We start from the raw sequence: 20,509 nt of genomic DNA, 5'->3' as shown, positions 1-20,509 counted from the left end.
TTGATACCACCTTACATCACTGCCAGGGCAGAGAAAGGGACTCTCTGGCTTTTTCTTATCTGATTGTTGTTTCCAGTAATTGTTTTTTTTCAACTCATGATTTTCACTTTTTGCACCTCCAATTCAATTCTCAACTCCATCTCTGGAACAGGAAGGGGAAAAGGAAGTGGGGTGCAAAAGAGCAGTGCCTGGTTTTGGGAGAATCTCAGTGGGAGGGCTGAATTGGAAGTACCGATCCCAAACCTAGACACAAAAACATCATGGATTATAAATGTAGACAGAGACCATCAGCAGCACTCAGCTGATACAAAACCCACTACAATATCAAGACTGATGTATATCATTTAACTACATGGTAGTTGTTAAAACAAAATGCCACCTAGGTGCAAGGCAAAGTCCAAGTTTGGGGCATTTTGTCTTTTAACAGGACCAGTGTACAGTGACATGAAAAGTCTATTCTTTTATTTCTCCATAAAAGAATTACGCTTAGCAACACTGGTGGTGGACTCTGCTTTTCAGTGAGCAGAGTGACACAGACTGTCACCAGCTCCAACTCCCAACTCAATGCTGAACCAGGTTAGATACCAAATAGAAAGCTGGATGCAAAAGAAAGACTGGCATAAGAAAAGGAAAAAAAAAATTAATGAAGGAGAAGTAGCAGATTGAAAGGGAGCAGGGAAGTACAGAATAATACTTGGTTGTTCTGAATTCTCATCATGATACTATACAGACTTCAGAGACCACAACTGCTGCTAAAAAAGAGACCAAATGTAGGCAGGGGAATAGGTGGATGGTGATGAAACCACCAGATCAATGTCAGAATGAGAGGGAAAGGGAAAAAAATAAAAGGGGCAGAGAAAGGAGAGGTTTGAATTGGCCTTTATTTTATCCCACAGGTAAACTCTGAATGCAGGAGCATCTCTGGTCGTAATTCCTATCTGCCAGGTACTGCCTACACTTGTCTAGACTTACAGCCAACATCAGATAAATTCTCTTCCAAATGGGTGATAAGGGAAAGGGCTCTCAGGAAGTCAACACCAAAGAACTCTATTTCACACTTTTTTCATTGCCTTCTCCCATTCCTTGGCCCCTGCTTGCTCTGAAATGGAAAGTGCCTACATCTCTGGAATGTGTCCATCTGGCACCACTTCCAAAAAGCAGCACCAAGGTGTGACAGCACCCAAAACCCTACCAGCCCTGATACACTTTCTCTGTAGGAGAAGTAAAAGCAAATGTTTCATTAATAGAAGTTTCATAACAGTTTGCTGCAGCAGGGAAAGTGCACACTTACCTACAGCTGAACCAGAGTCCTGCCTGCACATACTCCATGGAACAAACAACACAGCACCACAGAAAGAATGGAAAATTCTCTATGCAGTTGCAAGATAAAAGGACACTGAAATGGTCAAGAGGTATCACATACAGAAATTCACCAACAATCAAGAAGATTCTTTTCTTGAAAGTCTATCACTTAAGTATCTTTGTAGTGTTCTATGATCATCCTGCATTTCTGCCAAAGCCTTCAGTTCTGATGAAGTGTTTGTCTCTCAGCTGCCCAAGAGGACAGTTTATAGTGTCTGTCTCATAAGGATGCCTCTGCTCATGGTAGTCGATGTTTCATGACTTCCCTCCCAGCTATTCTAAAGTGGATTAAGTTCACTGGCCTAAGCAGCAGCACACATGGTGCTGCTATTAAGTGAGATTTGGTGAATGTTTCTGTTAACACTGTTTTCACATCAAGCTCTGGGAGCAAGGTCAGGAAAAGTGAGAGAATGCAACTTTTCTCCGAATTCCAGTTAGGCACCAGGCACTGGGGGTTATTCAATACACTTCACTTTAAACCAAGGGTTTGCCATCTGTTCTGCACTCTAATTACAAAATATAAACCAAATATAACTCACTATTGAATCACAGAAAATAAGCTGTAGGAGATTTAAATTCATAGAGAAAGCTCTTTATTTAATGCAGAAAGCATCTGCAGAGTTTTTCTTATGTTATCTTTTAGGCAGTATAATCTAGAGAAAATGAGATTGCTTATCCAGGACCCTGACAAACATGTTTCTGGAAAACTGGATGAGTCCCTGGGGTGAGATGTTCAGTTTAGGAAAAATATGTTTCAGAGCAACTTCTGCATCAATTTACCTATTTATTCAGAAGCAGAAGTATAACCATAATAAAAAGCTTAATACAGTCACAATAATACAAGGAGGCAACTGGGGCAAGAATGTAAGGAAAAAAACTGCCTTTATTAGAGTGGTTGATAAAGTTTGCTATAAAAATTTAGAAAAAAGAAAAAAACTCCTCACAGACTAATTTCTGGCTATGCAATTTATCGTTCATTTTCTTCTCCAACTACATCCAATTATAAAACTACAGTATTTTAGTCTGTTGGGTGACACAGAGTCTCACTGTAATGGAAACACAGATATAAGGAACAGCTGAAGACAACACCTAGGTTTCCTACAGGCTGGTATCACTTGCATGAAAAAGCAGCAAGAAAGGAGGAGTCTGAGGCTTTTCTTTTCTCCTGTTGTGGCTACAGGCAGCTCTGCCACCTGGGGTTGTACATACTGCAGAATTCTGGAGAACCTTTAACACTCTGGTGCACTCTGACATGCAGTTTCATTATAGACTGAAATATAAGGAGGACTGGTAGCTGCCAAAGAAAAGCATCCTCCCCCACAGCCAGGCAGCAAACAGCACTATGGAAGCATCCTTACAAAATGGGCTGCTTCTGCCAGCCTGGCAGTCCTTGCACGACCTGGAATTTCACAGACTTGCAGCATTTTGCATAATCAGGAGCTCACTGCCTTACCAGATGAATGTGCCTAATTGCTATTTACTGCACAGACACCTATCAGTGATACACTTAATGAAAGCAGAGATGTGAGAAAGGAAGAGGGAAACATAAGGAACTGTCTTTGGATTCTGCACATTCACCATTGAACATATCTTAATACCCAGCATATTTCTCTACAACTGAGTGCATTTAGTGAAATCATTATCAGATGATAACAGGGAAAGTCTGACAAGAAAAGCCTGCGTGGCCAAATGCCAGCATGGACTTGCTCTCTTACACATAAGGAACTACAACATATTGATCCCAACCCCTGTGATAAAACCAAGAGTCCTGATCAAGATAAAAAGCATGTGGTAATCAGATCCACTATGGACAATCCTCCCCAGCCCACCTCTCCTGCGCATCCTGGACTTAGGTTCCAGATACATGGGCTTTATGTCAAATCAGGTCCAATTAGTTTGAAGGTGAGAAATGGAGCAATTGATTAAAACAACTGAAGGATGCCTCTCTCAGATAACTCATTAGTTCCTGTGTAAATCAGGAAAACGGGCCTAGGGGGTTGATAAAACTCTCCCTAGCACAGGCCCACTTTTAAGGGTTGAGTTGGTAAGATTTTGAATGAGTAGAGCACTTTCTGTCAAAACACCTACCATGCAATGTTAAGGAAAAGACAATTTCTAGAATTCTAAGCAAATAATCAAGAGGTAACTAAAGACAAGGACAGAATATCCACAAATGAACTACAGGAAAAATAGGCCAAAACAGAAGAGGTACATCTTTCATATTTTCAGGGTATTAGAGGTCTTGAATTTAAAAATATTAAGGAAAAAAGGCGGAAATGGGGAGGGGCTAAAAAGTTTACAAAACCATAACCAGAAGCAATACAGGCCTGTTCATCAATATGAGATGGTCCAGTGCTAAAACAGATGAGTCAGAACAACTGCCAGTAAAGGAAGGCATTGACAAGAGTCACTTCCTGAGCATGGCAGAGCGACAAAAATCAATGGGATGTGCCACTCAGGGAGGACGGATAAGGGCATAACCACTGGAGAGGTTGCACTACTGAAAGATCCCTGTAACCTACAAAGGTAGCATTGAGTGATCAGAGGAAACTGTATCTTTAAAACTACAGCTGTAGAAGTACACATTTTTGAGAAAAAATTACTATCTTAACCTTCAGAGCAAGAAGAAAATGCCAGTGAAACCCAGATCTTAATGGAAACTATGGAATTAGTCACACTGGTTTCAAGAGAATTGAAAAACCATTCTGGGCTTTATATACATGTTTTTAACATTCCCAGTTAAGATAGCCATCAACAATCTGGAATAATTGCCCATTTTAGGTTTTCTGCACCTTCTTCCAAGGTGTCTGACACAGGGTTCAGATAAGACAACGCTCGTCCAATCAAATGTAGTAATGCTTGTGTGATGAAAAATCAATGCCTCAAAATTAAAAGGGAATAGGTTGAGGATATAACTGATGTGGATTCAGAACAATCATAATAACAATACTAAAAATCAGTTGCAATAAAATCATCCAAAGGAAATGTTTAGCTCAATTCCTGCAACAAAGATAAGGGAGACATTCAGAGGTGTGGCTACTTTTGCAAAGGCAGAATCAGTAGCAAACCTTCTTTAAGATCTCTTCCCTAAAGAATATAAGGAGAAGCTGGAATCAGTAGGGAAAATGCTGGGTAGAAGCCACAGAATCAAGGCAGTTCAGAGCAGTAAGCAGATTACAACAGTGGCACTGGTTCTCCTCAGTGATGTGCTGAGAGGAAATCATGGTGCAGGCAAAACCTAAGTACTGTTGATTAAAGGTTTGAAAACGATAAATAAGAAGGGTGCTTTGTAAGACACACAAATCAAAGTTACACTTTTAAAGTGTGAATGATACGTGCAAATTCCAAATCAGGGCATTAGCACTCCTGTCCTTCCTCACTTCCTCAACATCTAAGCCTGGACATGCTTGAGATCTTCCTGCTACTCACAAGTTTCTTCAGACAATCAGTGATCGCTCCGACAGCCCTGGCCGGTGACATAATTTCTCAATAATCAAAGTAGCATCATATGTGCAACTACAGGAGTGTGGTCTGGTATCACAGTCCATAGCACCTCCATCAGATATGACACCACTACAAAAAGTGGGAAGAATGCTCTACAGGAACTGGCATGTGTAACTTTCCAAAGACAAATAATTTTCTCAACCAAATGATTCATAGCTTCTAAAAATTACACAAATCCCATAGGAGGCAGAATGGAAGCTGCCCTGGGCACATTACCAGCCACCCTGACTTGCAGAAAAATAAAAAGCACCTTCAATTCTGTTTATACTGAATGTTGCCAAGATATCAAAACTAAGAACCTGTTAGAGACTCACTCAAAATACAAAAGTGCTGCTGCCTCTGTCCCTCTGAATCTGCTATGCTCTTTATGTGCTCCTCTAAAACACAGTAAGTGCAGAGGTTTCCAAATTCATGCTACATTTTAACTTGTTTCTGTAGAGCTGCTTTCACATTTTATGAACCTGGTCAACTAACTCATGAGTAAACATTTTTAATAGCTTATTCAGCTCTGCCTGACAGCAGAATTAAACTCTCCCAGTTGTATGATCCTTCTGTCAGGCTTACAGGTAGTAGATTAAAAGGAACAGTTAAGAACTTAGGATCAAAGGTAATTAAAGAGACTGCCACGTATAAACACTATCTAGACCACTGCACAAACCTTCTGGAGTGTCAAGGGCAACTATAAAGTTCAAGCTAGTAATAAAGCTTCCTGTTCAATTAATAATATTTTCAAAAGGAGCAGACAGCAAGTTTCAGCTTCCCAGAAGAGAGTACCTAACAATTAGGGACAAATAACCAGGGCAGAGCAGAAAACTTAAGAGACAGCTCATTAATATTCCTTGGTGACAAAATCTTGTTAGGGAAACACAGGTCCTCCAGTTCAATGGTCTGAGGTGCTTCTTCTCAAAACACAGGAATGTGCAGTCTATATGAATGAAGAAAAAATAATGCCAGAATATCCCTGTCAACATTGTCTACACAACAATATTCATGCAATATTCATCTGAAGAACAAACCCACCAGTGTGTGCCTGCAGAGACAGAGTAAATCTCCAACAGAGGCAAAAGAGCAAAAACAGAGGTCAGAAAGGGAACATTCCAAAGCAGAGACTTGTGAAGGGATAAGAGGATGCCTACTAGCCCAGCAGCACCCACAGAAACAGTGCAGGAGCAGTTTTTCTTTGCAGGCAATTTGTAAGATTGCAGATATATTCTTCTCTGATTATAAAAATGACTAAAATTATTCAGGACACAAGAAGTCCAAGCCCTCTGCAGCTGTTTTATTAGCAGAGCCTATTTTGTAGTTTTCATAAAAACAAACCCAGTATGAGGTGCAGCAGTAGGCACAGAGGTAGGAGGTGAAAATTAAATGCAATCTGACAAAAGGTTATCACAGTGTCACAAGAAAACTCAGTCTTGCTGTGCCATTCTCAGGACTTTTCTCACTTGAAAAAAGGGATTTAAGCAGACAATTAGAAGCAGAGCATCCAAGACCACTGAAACTGCTTCAGCCTTCTGCCTTTCACATAAATCCTGGATTATGTGATGCCACACACAAGCCAAGCCTGGTTAACACTTCTGCTCAGGCTTGACATTTGCTAAGAGAATCACATGAGCCTGAAACAAGAGAGGTAAGGACCCACTTTCTCGAATTCATGTCACAGTTGCCTTGTTCAAGGGCAAAGCTTCTCCTGTCTTCTGCAGGCAAAGGAGAGGGCTTTGAAATAAAACTTCAAAGGACTCAAACCACATTCAGCTGTAATAGAAATTCAACAGGACACGGATATTTAAGTCTTATTAGTCCTTTTGAAGACACAAGACTCAAAATTGTCGCTATCATAAAATCTCCCCAGTGTGGATGACTCAGTCATCTCCAATAATAGAAATTATATAGTAATTAATGACCAAAAAGTGATAACAGCTTGAAGAAGTTAAAGAAACACACAGACTCTTCAAACATCCTCTCTTTTCCTTCCTCCTACTGTATGTACATAACTGTACACTCTGAATGACACAGACCCAAAGCACAACTCTTCTGGAATGCCTTCACTTCCAGCTACAACATCTGACAATTTCTTTCTCTTCTGGCACAGCTATTACCCACCTAATAGCCTGGAATGGCTGCTGTTAGATAATTGCTTTTGTAAGGAGATATTGTTTTCCAAAAGACTAAAATTTCTGCTCTCCTGAATTCATATATAAGAATTATTTTTAAATAATGCATTTAATTTTAAGCACAAAAGTAAATTAAGAAAACCCTGCAAACAAAGCCAGTCTAAAATATTACTGGTTTTTATTTACTCTCCTTCAAAGTTTTAAAAGCAATGTCTATATTAGACAACAGAATTGTACATTTAATGACCTGCAGTTAAGCTGTCCAACATGAGCAAAATGACTCTCCAGTGAGGAGAGGAGCACTGGGTCCTGCAGCACAAACATGGTGATGGTAGCTTTGTAGGGGCCTACACTGAGCTTACTGTATTGATCTTAGAGCAACTATATAGAAGCAAGGATTTTCTTTGATGATATTGCTCAAGTGGTTTTCTGAGAACAAAGCATTTCTTTTCATGCCTCAGGTATTGTTTGTATTTGGATAGAAAGGGAAATTGTTTGTTTTAAATCTTTTGAGACTTCCCCAGTAATGTTAGTAATAATCTTCTATTTTATCAAAAAGAGTTTCAAAGAGGTAACAGTAAGTAAATAGCCTGGTTTGTGAATTCCTTCCCTAAAATGTAATCTACCAAAAAAGTCTACTGAGACTTCCTATTCCATCATCTATGGATCTTGGTAAAGTAATTACTTTGTATTATACCCCTCTTATATACACACAGTACCTCTTATCTCTTACCTTGTTCTATGTATTTAATGAAAACTTATATGATCTTCTCTTAATATCCCTAAATATTGATATAACTTAATGTGTATTTTCCCCCTTAGAACAGAATACACCTGTCCCAATACATACACCTACTGTTATGGTGTCATCATTATAACTTCCAAATCTGAGGGATCTCTAAGTTCCACTGCTGTCACTTGTTATTCCAAATTCTAAGTGAAAGAGGATCTTGTTAGCCAAAACTGAACACCCACTCACAAAAACTCAGTTATCTCACTCTCTCACACACATGCACACACATATGCATGTAGCAATGAAATGGTTCAGACAAAACAAATTATTCTGTATTTCACACAAATCAAAGAGTATGTCTGAGGTACATGTATGTATGTCTGAGAACATCCAGCTGTTGTTTCCTATAGCTCTTCATGGGTTTCTTTTAAACATCTGCTTGTCCAGGTGAGGACAAAATCAGCAGCAGCATTGAATTGCCACAACAAAGCTTCTTCAAACCATTTGGAAGGCTCTGGAGATCTCAGAAAATGTGTCCAGGACTTTGATAACTTGTAAAATCTTCTTACTGTCCCTTTTTATAAAGCTCACCTTTTCCTGATGAAACCTACCTCTTCATATACTGGAGAACAGCCTCATTCCACGATGCTGGCATACACCAGTACCCCCCTCCACATTCCCACCAAACCCTCACGTGCAGATGCCATCAGTAACAGCGGCACCAAGAAAGGCTGTGCTTGATCCTGTAACTGCAACCCCACAGAGAGGCTCTGCTCCCTCTCCTTCTCACCATTCCCTGTGCAGAGGTAGAAGTACAACTATGGACTGGCACAAGGACGTGTCTCCAGCCTGAAAGCCACAACAGGGAAACCCTTCCCTTAAGCAATGCCGGCATGAGCATCCCCGCTGCCCCGCCACACCTCCTGCAGGACCCGCACAGCACCTGCGCCCGGGGTTCAGGAGCTCCAGGCTGGACAGCTCCGTGCAGCCTTGCAGCGCCATCTGAGCCCTTGGCACTGCCTGCCTTGTCTTCGGCAGCAAAAGCCACATAAACTTTGCAGTAGAGTCCATGGGTAGCTGAGGCTTAAAGGTTCAGAGCTAATTAACACAGCACAGCTGTAGGGAAACCAGCTGTGTCCCTGCAGCTTCCCCACTTTACAAATACTGCTTAGAAAGAAAGAATAACGCATTTGGCAATAGGGGCAAGAGTCTAATTCAGAAACATAATAAAGCAGGTGAAGCTGCAGAGACAAAACCAAAAATCCAACTAAAACTATTGTGTGCAGCACTGCATCTGTGAGAAACCTGACACATAGTTAGAATACAAGTTAAACTGGACTGATATTTGGTTAAAATGGACCTGTTTGGCAAACAAGGGGAAGATTTGACAACTCTGTTGAGCAACTGCAACAGTCCATAACCACTAATGATGTCTGTGATGAGAAAAAGATTGCTGTTTTACCGGGCATACTGGGAACTTAAGCCTGTAACTTGCTGTGCAGCCTAACAGCTCCTGTTATACCAGCAGACAGCAAAGCATGTGCCAAGACTATGTGAATCCTACAGAGCTCCCAGCCCACTGACACTGTGTGGCCACAGAACCTTTCCACTTTTATAGCCATAATAAAAGAGGGGGAAAGATCCCAAAAGCTCAACACGTGACTGAAATAAAAAAACCAACAAAGCATTTTTCAGTTATGACAAAACAAGATGATGCACAAAGAGGATCAACTCACAAACAATAAGCAAAGGCAAGCAATGCAAAAACAGGTAGTGATGGCATCAAATGTGACTCTAAAGCATGAAGGCCTGGCTCAGATCTCACCAGCAATATGGAGCATTTGTGCAGCTGCTCAGCCACGTGATGAGGACAAGCGCACATGCTGCACCAAATGGTTTACAATATGACATCCCATATCACTTTCAACTCGCATTTTCTTTCTTAAGCTTAGAAACTTTTCATTTTATGTCTATGCCAGGGAGCTACAATATCATTACTTGAATGTTTCCTGAACAAAAGCAGGCCATGAACAGAGAAATGTCATGGTGTGCTTGCAGCATCACAAACAATTTCATAATACAAATGAAGTTTAGGTCAAAGCTAAAGCCTGTAGAAAATTTTAAAAGGGGCAATGTATTCAGAAGTTGTAAAAATCTCATGGAGTTAAATCATATTCTTTCAGAAATAAATAGAGTGACATGAAAAAGTACAACCAGGGGAAGAGGAATGTGCCAGAGAATTTTGTACTTCTTAGTTGGCCAGTTATATTTGGAGCCCATGGAAAATAGGGTACAAGTGCCAAGCCCAAGGGAGAACAAAGTACTGCATACAGACAGACATATATACTCCTCCAGCTAGGCGGGTGAGATCTATAATGAAGGGCCTTCTGCTGTTTTCATATTTTCACATCAGAATTAGGGAGTTACTAAAATGGATTTGGTTGCAAAGGGAGCTCCCAACACATGCACAGGGAAATCCACACTGCTATTGCAGCGAAGCCAACATGTAACTGTCAGCAGCTTGTGCTAAAAACACTAAGCTAGGAACTGAATAGGTTGGATATTGCTCTAGAAAGAGAAATTTCAACTGCAGTGACAAAGAATGAAGTATTTCCAAGCTCCAGTCTGAAAATAATAACTTCTGGGTAGAGCAAGTAGAACTTAAGAGAAAGGTACCAGTGGCTAAGAAATCAAAGGAAAACAAAACCTGTGTTTGATGAAAGACCAGAGCCTTAATCTTGAAATCCTACTGAGTATTTTCTGAGAAATGAAGCCAGAAAGAAATTCAGTACTTAAAAAATGCAAGAATTTCATCTAAGGCTTTACTGGAGTACTGAAACATCCCTTTAGTGTCAGCAGTGGAAAACACCATGGAACTGTCCAGTCTGTGTTTCTTCAGGATTAAAATTTAACCAATACCATAAGTAGAGACACATGCTCTCCTTAGGTACAGGATGTTTTTCTCAGTGACTGTTAGTCAATGTTTCTCCAAGAATTATCTACCTAAAACATACTTACAAAGGGAAATTGGAGTGAGAGAAGGGATAAGTGTTGTAATTAACAAGCAAGAGCATAATCAAGGAGACAGACTGGCGAGAGTATGGTAAAAACGTTTCAGATCCTGCGAATTTACCCAAATAATAAAAATGGAAGTAATCATAGATTACACACAGGGTTTCAGTGATGACTATTCATATAGATAGATCCTAACTTACTACACTGCTTCTTTGCCTCTAAGTTGAATCTGTGGCACTGGAGCAGCAATTTTATCTGCCCTATGATCCCCCCAAAACATGTATTGTTTGCTGCCATGTTATTACGCCTTTTCAGAATGCAACAGTGCCAAAATGGGAAAGGGATGAAAGAGCTTAGCTGGAAATGTCAAAGACACTCCCCAGTTTGGCTACCAAAACCACTGTGATCATGTTTACCACTAGGTTCGGCTTTCCCCAGTAAGGAGCACCAGGAAAAGCCTGTCTGAAGAGAAGCAGTGGAGCTGCATGCTCCAGCCGTGACACAGAGCTCTAACACCCCAACCAAGAGGCACATGGAGATCCCTCAGCACATCTGCCGGGGAGGGCAGGGGCACCCAAAAAGCACAAGACACAGGCAACACATTCTCCATAGTACAAACTAAATGCCACCACTGACAAAGGACAGGGAGCCATGAAAACCTGAAAATGAGCTCTTACTGGTTATTATACCTAGGGCTGAGATTAATGGACTCATGCACACTCAAATTGGTTTTCTTTGCATTGAAAGAGGAGCCATAAAGCTCTCAGGGTCTCTCCTTTTTCACACCAGACTTTTATTACTATACACTCTGGGGCTTGCAAACACCAGGAAAGTACTAGTTCACTGCAAAAGTGAAAATGTCTTGTGGTAGGAGGTCCTGAAATGACCCGTGAATAAACAATGAAATAATGTCTGCTTTTTCATGCCGAAGATGCTTCGGTGTATTTTTTGGTAGTGGCAGCATATGTATTGGACATAATTGACCACTCCTGTCTTCTTTATTTTAGTTTACAAAGTCATTGTAAAACTACCAAGTATTCTGCATTAATAAGTACAAAGCAGATGGTAGATGTGTTAAAGCTCTGGCCTTCAATGATTGGAACTTAAAACAGACTGCAAGTGGTAGTGGAACTCGATTAATATCCAGAGTTCCAGTTATTTTGTTCAAGAAAATGGTACTGAATATGTCACCCTCAGCTCCTTCCCAGGCTGCTACAGATGAATTAGTGAAAAGATTTATTGAGACATAAATAACCAATTTGTCCTTGGATGAATGTGACTTAGAAAACAAGAGTACAAATGTTCAGCTGGCCAATATGAAGGCAGTCTGTTTACAAACATTTGCAAACTTGTCAGGAGCAATGTGGTAGATAGCATACAACTGAAGTTTAATTTGTAAGGGGACTTTAGGACAAAAGCAGTGTAATAAAGTGGCCACAAATAACCACAGGTGAAGTTCTGGCTTCTACTGGGGAAAAGAAGGTATGAAAAAATTGTTACTGAAAGAAAATCAAGAAATTATTTGAATGCTTCAGCAATTCACAACAAACTGGAGCTCTGTTTTATAGAAAAGCCATAGGTCCACCTGCCCCAGTATACACCTTCAAAACAGCCAGTTGTGAATACTGAGGGAGTAGGGAATGTCAGCAATGTCACAGAAATGCTCTACAGCAAGATAACCTGGGGAAGAATCCAAATGTTCAACAACACCAAACACACTCATGTATGGTACTTGCCAAGGAGATGTGCAGCCTTGCCACTAGTACAGGTGACTTCCAGCTTGTCCCAAGACTTGTGACAAGACTGGAAATTGCAAGTGCCACTAATGGGAGAGCACAGCACAGCAGGGGAAAAAATCTCTTAGAACTTCTGAAACCCAGAACTGCCTCCTATGGAGGAAGCCATTGAGCCTTTCCAAGTGTAGCAGCACGAAGAGGAACTTAGTCTTGGTGCTCATAGAGTAGCGAATGAATGCATTTACTGAGAATATAACAGCAATCATCCAAAAGTTTTGGAGGTCTGTGTATAAAAACCTAAAAGACCAATTCATTCTGATCCTCTGTCATTTCATATCAAACCTTGTGCCTCATTCAAACCACTATTTCAAATGTTCAGTGTTCATCTTCAGAACAAGCCTCACCTGAAACATGTTATAAAGCTCTGCAGTCATTTGCACTTGACACAGGCAGGAAGGGTTTTTTGGAGAAGTGGTTTTAATACTGAAGACAGATTTAAGATGTGTTTCAATATGACAGTCTAATTACAGGCTGCAATTTCAATTTCATTTACTTCTGTTGCATCTCATGATGGCTTAACATTTCCCAGAGAAACAATTACAGGACAGTACTAAGAACACAATTTACTGTCTCCAATCTTCATGAATATGCAGAATTCATTCCACCCAACACCACATTTCATTTCTGACCCCGCTGTGTTCAGTTTACACTAAAAATAACAGAAACAAGTGTCTTTATACATTTTATATAGATACTGTATATTATTCAAACTTGTACAGATTTGCAGCCTTAGCCAAAAGTTACATTCTAAGTCAATGAATCACAGTGTAGTAATAACAGCTGTAATGATTTAAAAATAGTGTCTAGAGACAAAATGAGACTAGGATTTCATCCTCCTGTATACTCTGTGGATACAGAGTTGCAAACAATACCCTGGCCAAAAAGTATGGGGATTTTTCTTCTAAAATAAAGACCCAAAGGGGGTGAAAGGGATGTAACACATGGGCAGAATGAACTATGAGGTGACAGCATATGTTGTAGCAGTTACTTGATCATAGCCCCAGTGATGAGAAATCCTGTGTAAGAAAGAACTGGCTAGCCTTCAGAAGTCTTCAAGCCAAGAAAGAAAAGAAGGAAGAGGAATAATGACAAAAATTATCTCACCTGCCTTTTTTCTTTCTCTGTGTAGGTCAAAGTATTGGCTGCAATAGATTTAGTAGCTATCATTGTCCTGAAGAGGGAATTATGTTCGCAGCCTTTTGCCTCACTGCTTTAAAGAGGCCAGTTTGTCCACTCCTGCAACATGGCCATATCCTGTGGCATCTACTCACTGCTTATCAATATGATAGTAAACATACCTAATGCTATGGAACTGCTCTTGTCTTGAGCAACAAAAGCAGTAAGCAATTTGAAAATTGTATCTATTATATGGTCAAATTTAAAGTGCTTTTTTCCTCTATTAACAGCCTTCTGAACCTGGTTTCCTAAGGAAAAGAAGATTATGAAAAAGAACTGTGTTGGCTGAGTATCCCATGAATAACTCATGAGCCCATTTCCCACTGTTAGCCTGATCTAACAAATATGCATTCTTCTAAAGTCATTAACTTCCTAAAAGTTTTCAGAAGGTATGTATTTAGATAGCAAATGTAGCCCTTGGCAATGTCTTCACCAGGCATGAGCTTTAGTCCCTATTAGACATCAGGACCCACACAGCAGAGGGACTGTATGGATGGTGCCACTGTGGAAAAAGCTCTAATTGGTGCCCATATAAATCAGACATCAGGTAATACAATCATCTCTCTCTCACATTGAGATCAGCCTTCAATAGTTCTGCTTCTCATGGAAATGCCATTTTTTAAAGTCTGTAATTCCCACATCAAATGACTCTCCTTTCCTTTAAAGGCAATGCTCCTCAAAAACACATTCTCAGAGAACCCTCAGAAATATGCCAATCAGACTGAGCAGTTTCTGGAAGGGGCAAGTAAGAAAGGAGAATCATAAACTCAGAGGCAGCTAGAGAAAATGACATTCTGGGGTAAACTTCCCATGTTTTAATTATACAGAAGCAAAGCCTGCTTTGCTGATTAATCAGGCACCTTTCACACATTTGAAAACACACAGCCTGACTTACTTCTAATCAAACTTTCTTCTCAGAGCAGCACCCAGCTGGTGGGGATGTGACTGAGGTGTGCAGAAGGGCACCCAGCAGCTGCAACTGGTAAGCTCAGCCCCATGGGATGGGCTGCAGCCCTTGCCCATCAGAGAAGAACATCTGCACCTGTATCTGCATCTGTAATGATGATTAAATGGGGCACCTGCTTTCAAAATGGCTTACTGCTCTATTGGTAATTCTTTTTCCACTAACTTAAGACTGCAGCCAAGTATAACCACAAAATGATTGCTGTCCTCAGCCACTAACAATCTGTAGAGCTTCTGGCTGTTTCAACCATCAATCTCATTCAGCTGACTGATGGAGGATGCAGATGAAGGAAAAGGAATCCGCTTCAATGAAATAAGCTGCTTCTCTTACAAAATTCTCCACCTTCCAGCCAACAGCTCTTCTCAAGCTAATAATGTCAGATGGTTTCCCAACAAGGTACAGTGAATTGAAGAGACACCCCTCTAGCTACCCTCTGGCCAAATTTGGCCAGGATCACTTGAACACAATCCAGTACCCCATGGTGCATTTTCAGACCAAGCTGTTCCCTTCTCCAGCTGTCCTGCGCAGTCAGTCTTCCACATATTATAAACATTTGCACAGTTCTTACAAGACAACCTGTGCTGCTGGAGCACAAGGAAGTAAAATGATGCCAGTAATGAGGGATTCCTCATTTTCATTACTTCCTCTCCTTCTAATTAAATGTGAGTAATGTTGGCAGTATCATCAGTGCACCAGGCCAGGAGTACTCACTGGTGCAGAGTTTCTCAAACTGTGGTCCACAAACTATCAGCAGCAACAAAGACAGAGGAAGAGAGCCAGAGCTGGACCCTAGAATCAGATTAAACAGGTTCTTGGGGTTTTTCCCACACAGATCCTGATGCACTCACTAGTGCTACCTGCCACTTCCTTGGCTCTGTGTTTCCATACATTTCAGATTTGCACTTTGTGTCTCACAAGCCAATTAAAGCATTTCCAGAGCTGCATCAGCTGGGAATTTTAATATGGACCAAATGGAAAAAGAAAGCAAAGTGCCTTGCCTCACCACTTCATCCAGGAAGGTGGAAAGCAGAATTCCAACTGCTCATTTCAGCCACAGTGTGTCCAGTAGATGGCAACTCCCAAGTTCTCAAGAGAGCAGAGACTACTCCCCTGCATCACTGGGAGCCTACCTGATGAAATCAGAGATTTCACAAAACTTTTTGCGAGCTTTGACTGCTTTGTAGTGCATACAAATGTAGCATGTTTTAACAATGGAAAGGAGACACACACAGAGAAATAACTAATGGTAAGTTTGACAAATAATAAACTTCTCTCCCTCCTTTCTTTTTGTTGCCATCTCCTCTTTATAACTAGATTTCGAACAACAGCATTTTGCTATTGAATTTCTCTGTTGGTTAAAGCATTACCTGAAGAGTGAGCTAGCTATTCAGTTATTTGAAGGGCAAACTGCTACCTCTCTAGGTAGTTTTCCCTAGCACAGGATCTAAGGAAAGCATAAGCCACTGGCAACAGAACTACAGTTAGCAAATTTCCTTTTTTAAGTCTTGAACATTTGGAAGCTAGAAGTTGAAACAAGTGGGGATGCTGCATAAGTCAAGGGGATTCAGGGAATGATGCTTTTCTTTGGACAGAACTCTCTTAGCCTTTAGGATATATCCCACCTTTTCCACAAAAAAAAAGAAAAGAAAAAAAAAGGAGGAAAAAAAAAGAAAGATAAGACACCAGAGCCTTGGATTAAAAGCAGAGAAAAGTTTGTTTTACTGACTGTGAAGAAATGCTGGATGTCTGGAGGAGAATGTGGAAAACAAATGTTCTTCCCTGGGTATGTCACAGAGCAATAAAAATATTTCATTATGAAATAAAAATATTCTGCTCTGTGATCATCTGAGGTGATCTTCAGTCTCAAGGGTTCAGCAATTCAACAAATGAAAATCTAAGTCAATAAAAATGAATGAAGCCAGGCAAGTATTCTGAATCAGGTGACAAAAGTTATTTTGGGAGCTTACAAACCAGTGAGTGCAGTGATACAATGATGGCTCATCTGCATCTGGCACTGTTCCAGGGAATGGCCACTGATGGAAATTCCCATTAGAGAAGCAATGCTTCTCTCTAATATTGTTTTGCCCATACTTCAGGACCTTAATACCCCAGAGTAGCTGCAAATGCACCAAGAGCAATTTGCACAGGGCTCCTCATGGAGAAATGAGCTATTTTAGGAGTATCCAATTCTTTTCTCTACAATAATAGCTGCTAGTCTGCTGTACCAATGGACTGATTCAGCATCAACACTGACAAGGTACTTCAGACTCTGACGCTTGTGAAGGAGCCTTTTGCTCCCTTTAACCATGAGAAAGGGAAGGAGAAATTTGCTCTGTTTTCAGTTATGTGACAGCTTTTAAAAATTTTACAGCATGAGCACAGCACCTAATCCAACAAAGCCTGACAAGAACATTTAAAATCAAGGTCTCAGAGAATTTGCTTCCTATAAATTCACCAGTATTGTAAGGAAAGGATCTTTTCCTCAGAAAGGCAGCACAAATCCCACTAGAGTTGCACAGGGCTGAGGACTGTTTTCTGCCACACTGTGGGAAAGACAGCTGAAAGTACTGGGAAATAGGCTGTAGAGATGCACAAAATGTACTGGAGTTAATGAATAGGAACAGGAAGAAGAAAATGAAAATATGATTTCTGACAGAAATCAAAGCATTTTTTCAAAACAGAATCAAGAGTGGGAACAGGCTATAATAGCTATTTAATTCATTTAATGCAATGACTGCTCTCAATACATGACAAATAAATTCCTCTTCCTACTGAAACTATTGCCTGTTACCAACCAACTACCTAGAGAAGGGTGGAGAGGAAAGGTGGAGCCAGAAAAACTTCCATGAGCATATATGCAAAGAGAAATCCTATCATCTTGCAGAGATGTTTTCCTTTAATTTCACAAAGTAAAACATGACAGATAACTAAAAATAACATGAAAAACAAAACAACAGCATCATCAACCTGTAATCATTCTAAGATTTCTGGTCACAATAATTTTTTTTCTCTCCTTTTACTAAGTAGAGACTAGCCAGTACTTTTAAAAATCATCTTTTTTCAGTTACTTTCTTCACTGTGAGAAGGTGAAGAGCGGCATCTATTACAACTACATGCTGTGCAAACCTCATTTGGACATGATGATCATCCATCACTCCTGCTGTGCAGGTAGCATGTGAAAGGGAAACAAACCAGAGATCGTGCTGCAGTATTTGACACCACCCACCGCCCTGTTTGCATGCTTCAGTTCACCTAGAGCCCAATTGCCACACAGGCATTCTCTTTTTGGGACCCCTGCCCTTTCTCTGGCTCCAAGCATAGCTTGGAGCAGCTCTGATGGTTTTAGGGGGTAGACAGAAACCTCTCTTTCTCTCCCAAAATATTGAGGCATTCCTACTGAAAAGCATGGCAAAGATGTACTATTATGTGCAACCTTGCCTTTGTAAATACACACACATTACTTGCAGCAGTACCTCTTCTCATCACATGGATATGTTTCAGTGGAAGATGAATATTGCAAGAGAAATCAGAATGCCTGTATCCTTTGGGGCAGTGCTGTGCACAGTCCTGAAAAGAGCTATTAATGCCAGCACCCTACTACTTTTCTCTAGCTCACACTTCAACCAACAGTGCTATCTATAATCTCAACCAGGGACAGTCAGTAGAAGCACAAAACTTAAAAAAGCAAGAAAGATAGTGTTTGTCTTTTTCAGAAATCTCTGGAGTAAGCTGCAATAAATATTAGATGATTTTTAGGGAAGCAGAAGCAACCAGAATTAGACAGAATGCAGCCTTAACAACATTCTTTCTACTAACTCACCTAGGATGCAAAGAGAGCAGCTTCCTTGTGTTTCACAGCTCTGGTTAGTGCTGTGCCAGTTCAGGGGCACAGTTTGTCACATCCTGATTCTTGGTATGACTCAGGTCAGCAGGAGTTGCCTGCACTTTGTGTTTTCTGATGCACTGCAGCATGCCTGGCTTTGAACAGCTGTACAGCAGCGCACACTAGAGAACAGCTCTCTCCATCTCACTCACAGCCCTCCGAGCACCTCCAACAAGTCAGGAGAGCACAGTCAGTCAGTAACAGGGCGCGGTAACATCCAGCTGCAAACACACACCCGCTCCTTAAGGGCCGGGACAGGAGGGTGTCACCTCACAATGCTCCTCATTTCCCTCAGCATGCTAATAAGCCACTTGGGAGGAACAAGCCCTCCAAAGGCACCTCCTGAGCATCGTGTAACAGACCTTCCCACGTATGTTTCTGGACAAGAAACTGAACTAGAAATCTGTCCTGCCCTAGCAAACATGCTACTCCCTTTTTCTCAGGACTAACAGCATTTGTGATGTGAGTCCCCCCACCACACTTCTTCAGTCCCCAGCTACAGCCTACACTCCATTACAGGGAGTGAAGTGCCCGGCCACCTAATTTATTAAAAAGATGATAACACACGCATGCCTCACAGTGATTTGATAAGCTCCTGGCACAGAGCAGCAGCCCCAGAAGCAGAGAGGAGCACTCTGGTCTCTCTCCACCCACGTCTTCAACAGGGAATGGCAATGCCAGGACCCACCACTGACAGCAACAGAGAATGACTGCCTAGAGATTCCTGATACAGGCTTTAATGTGGTGATGTACCAAGTGTACATCATGCCATCTGCAATAAAGCAACAGATGTAAGCACGTGTTGAACCTTACAACCATGAATGGCCTCAGTGATTTCTCTAGGACTATGCACAACTTTTGAGGCAAACACATAAGAATGAAAGATCAGGGCACGAAAAAGTGTACAGCTCTCACTGGAACAAAGTGATGAAGGCATTCATGCAACTGACCTCTATAAACACACACTTTGTCTTCTACCACAGTTTTGAAATGCAGCTGGAGGCCAGGAAATGAGAGGATGAAGAAATCCCTCTGCAGGTTATCTACGCAAATTAATGAGGCCACACAAGCAGTAGCCTAGGCATCACTTTGTTCAACTCCTAAGTCTAAAAGCAGCAACAAGTTCATCTTCCATCTCAGCAAACAGACACAAAAACCGTTTCACAGTTCTAAACGTGTACTCACCCAGAAGAGAAGGTTGAAAACAAACATTAGGTACTTGATACACTGCAGGCAGTTGTGAGCCATGCTGCACCTCTTCAGTTCTAGGAGAAAAATAAATGAGAGATCCAGGTAAAAGACAACGTACTTGTTTCCCTTGGGGGTCGTGTACTTAGCCTTGGTGGCCTTCGGGCCTGGATTGGTATGAAATCCAAAAAAAGAGTTGCTGGCAGCCCCAAACTGGCCACCATACATGCTGCTGTATCGACGGAAGGCGCCATTTGGGAAACTGTAATCCTTGCTGTCCAGGGACGGGCTCCTGTGATAGGTGGACTCATCAGTGCTGGACCTGCGCATGGTGGCTTCAGCTGTCCCGTTCCTGCTGCTCTGACAGCCGTCGGTGAAAGGTTGGTGATCTTCCTTCCTCCTCCTCCTCCTCGCTAGGAATCCCCTATTGCTTTGCACCAGCTGTTCTTTCGTCTGCCATCCTGCCAAGGAGTTACGCGTGCTGTGCGGCAGCAAAGTTGGTGAACTGAAGTCTGCTTAGCCAGAAGTTAGGGAGCAGCGTGCTTCCACATGAGAAAGACTTCTGCGCAAGTAAACATTCCCGTCACTGTCACGATCGTCCCTCCCGGACCACCCCGCTACCAGGGAAGGAAAAATCACGGAGAGATATACTGTACCCAGAGGAAAGAATTTAAAAAAAAGGAACCGTGACCTCGCTCGGCTCGCAAATGCCATACAAAACCCCGGCTCCACATGCCACACACAGACAAGAGTGCCGCTGCCCGAGACCCGCGG

The 20,509-nt window shown here is 41.4% G+C and overlaps 1 protein-coding gene across 4 annotated transcripts in view; it reads right to left on the bottom strand.

Moving 5' to 3' along the window:
- The window catches only part of TSPAN4 (tetraspanin 4), a gene marked incomplete at its 5' end in the record, with an annotated part of 415,229 nt that overhangs the window by 166,538 nt on the left and 228,182 nt on the right, over positions 1-20,509 (bottom strand). For 3 of the 4 annotated variants that reach the window (XM_084208494.1, XM_084208495.1, XM_084208496.1), the window contains one exon: positions 19,733-19,812. In XM_084208494.1, coding sequence (XP_084064620.1) covers positions 19,733-19,795 — 63 coding nt within the window. Of the gene's footprint in view, positions 1-19,732; positions 20,066-20,509 lie in introns of those variants that run through there. The other variant, XM_084208493.1, reaches the window with a different exon arrangement.

Source organism: Fringilla coelebs (genome assembly GCF_963513975.1).
Source record: "Fringilla coelebs genome assembly, chromosome: 6".
NCBI lineage: Eukaryota > Metazoa > Chordata > Aves > Passeriformes > Fringillidae > Fringilla > Fringilla coelebs.
This window is presented reverse-complemented; position numbering and strand designations above follow the sequence as displayed.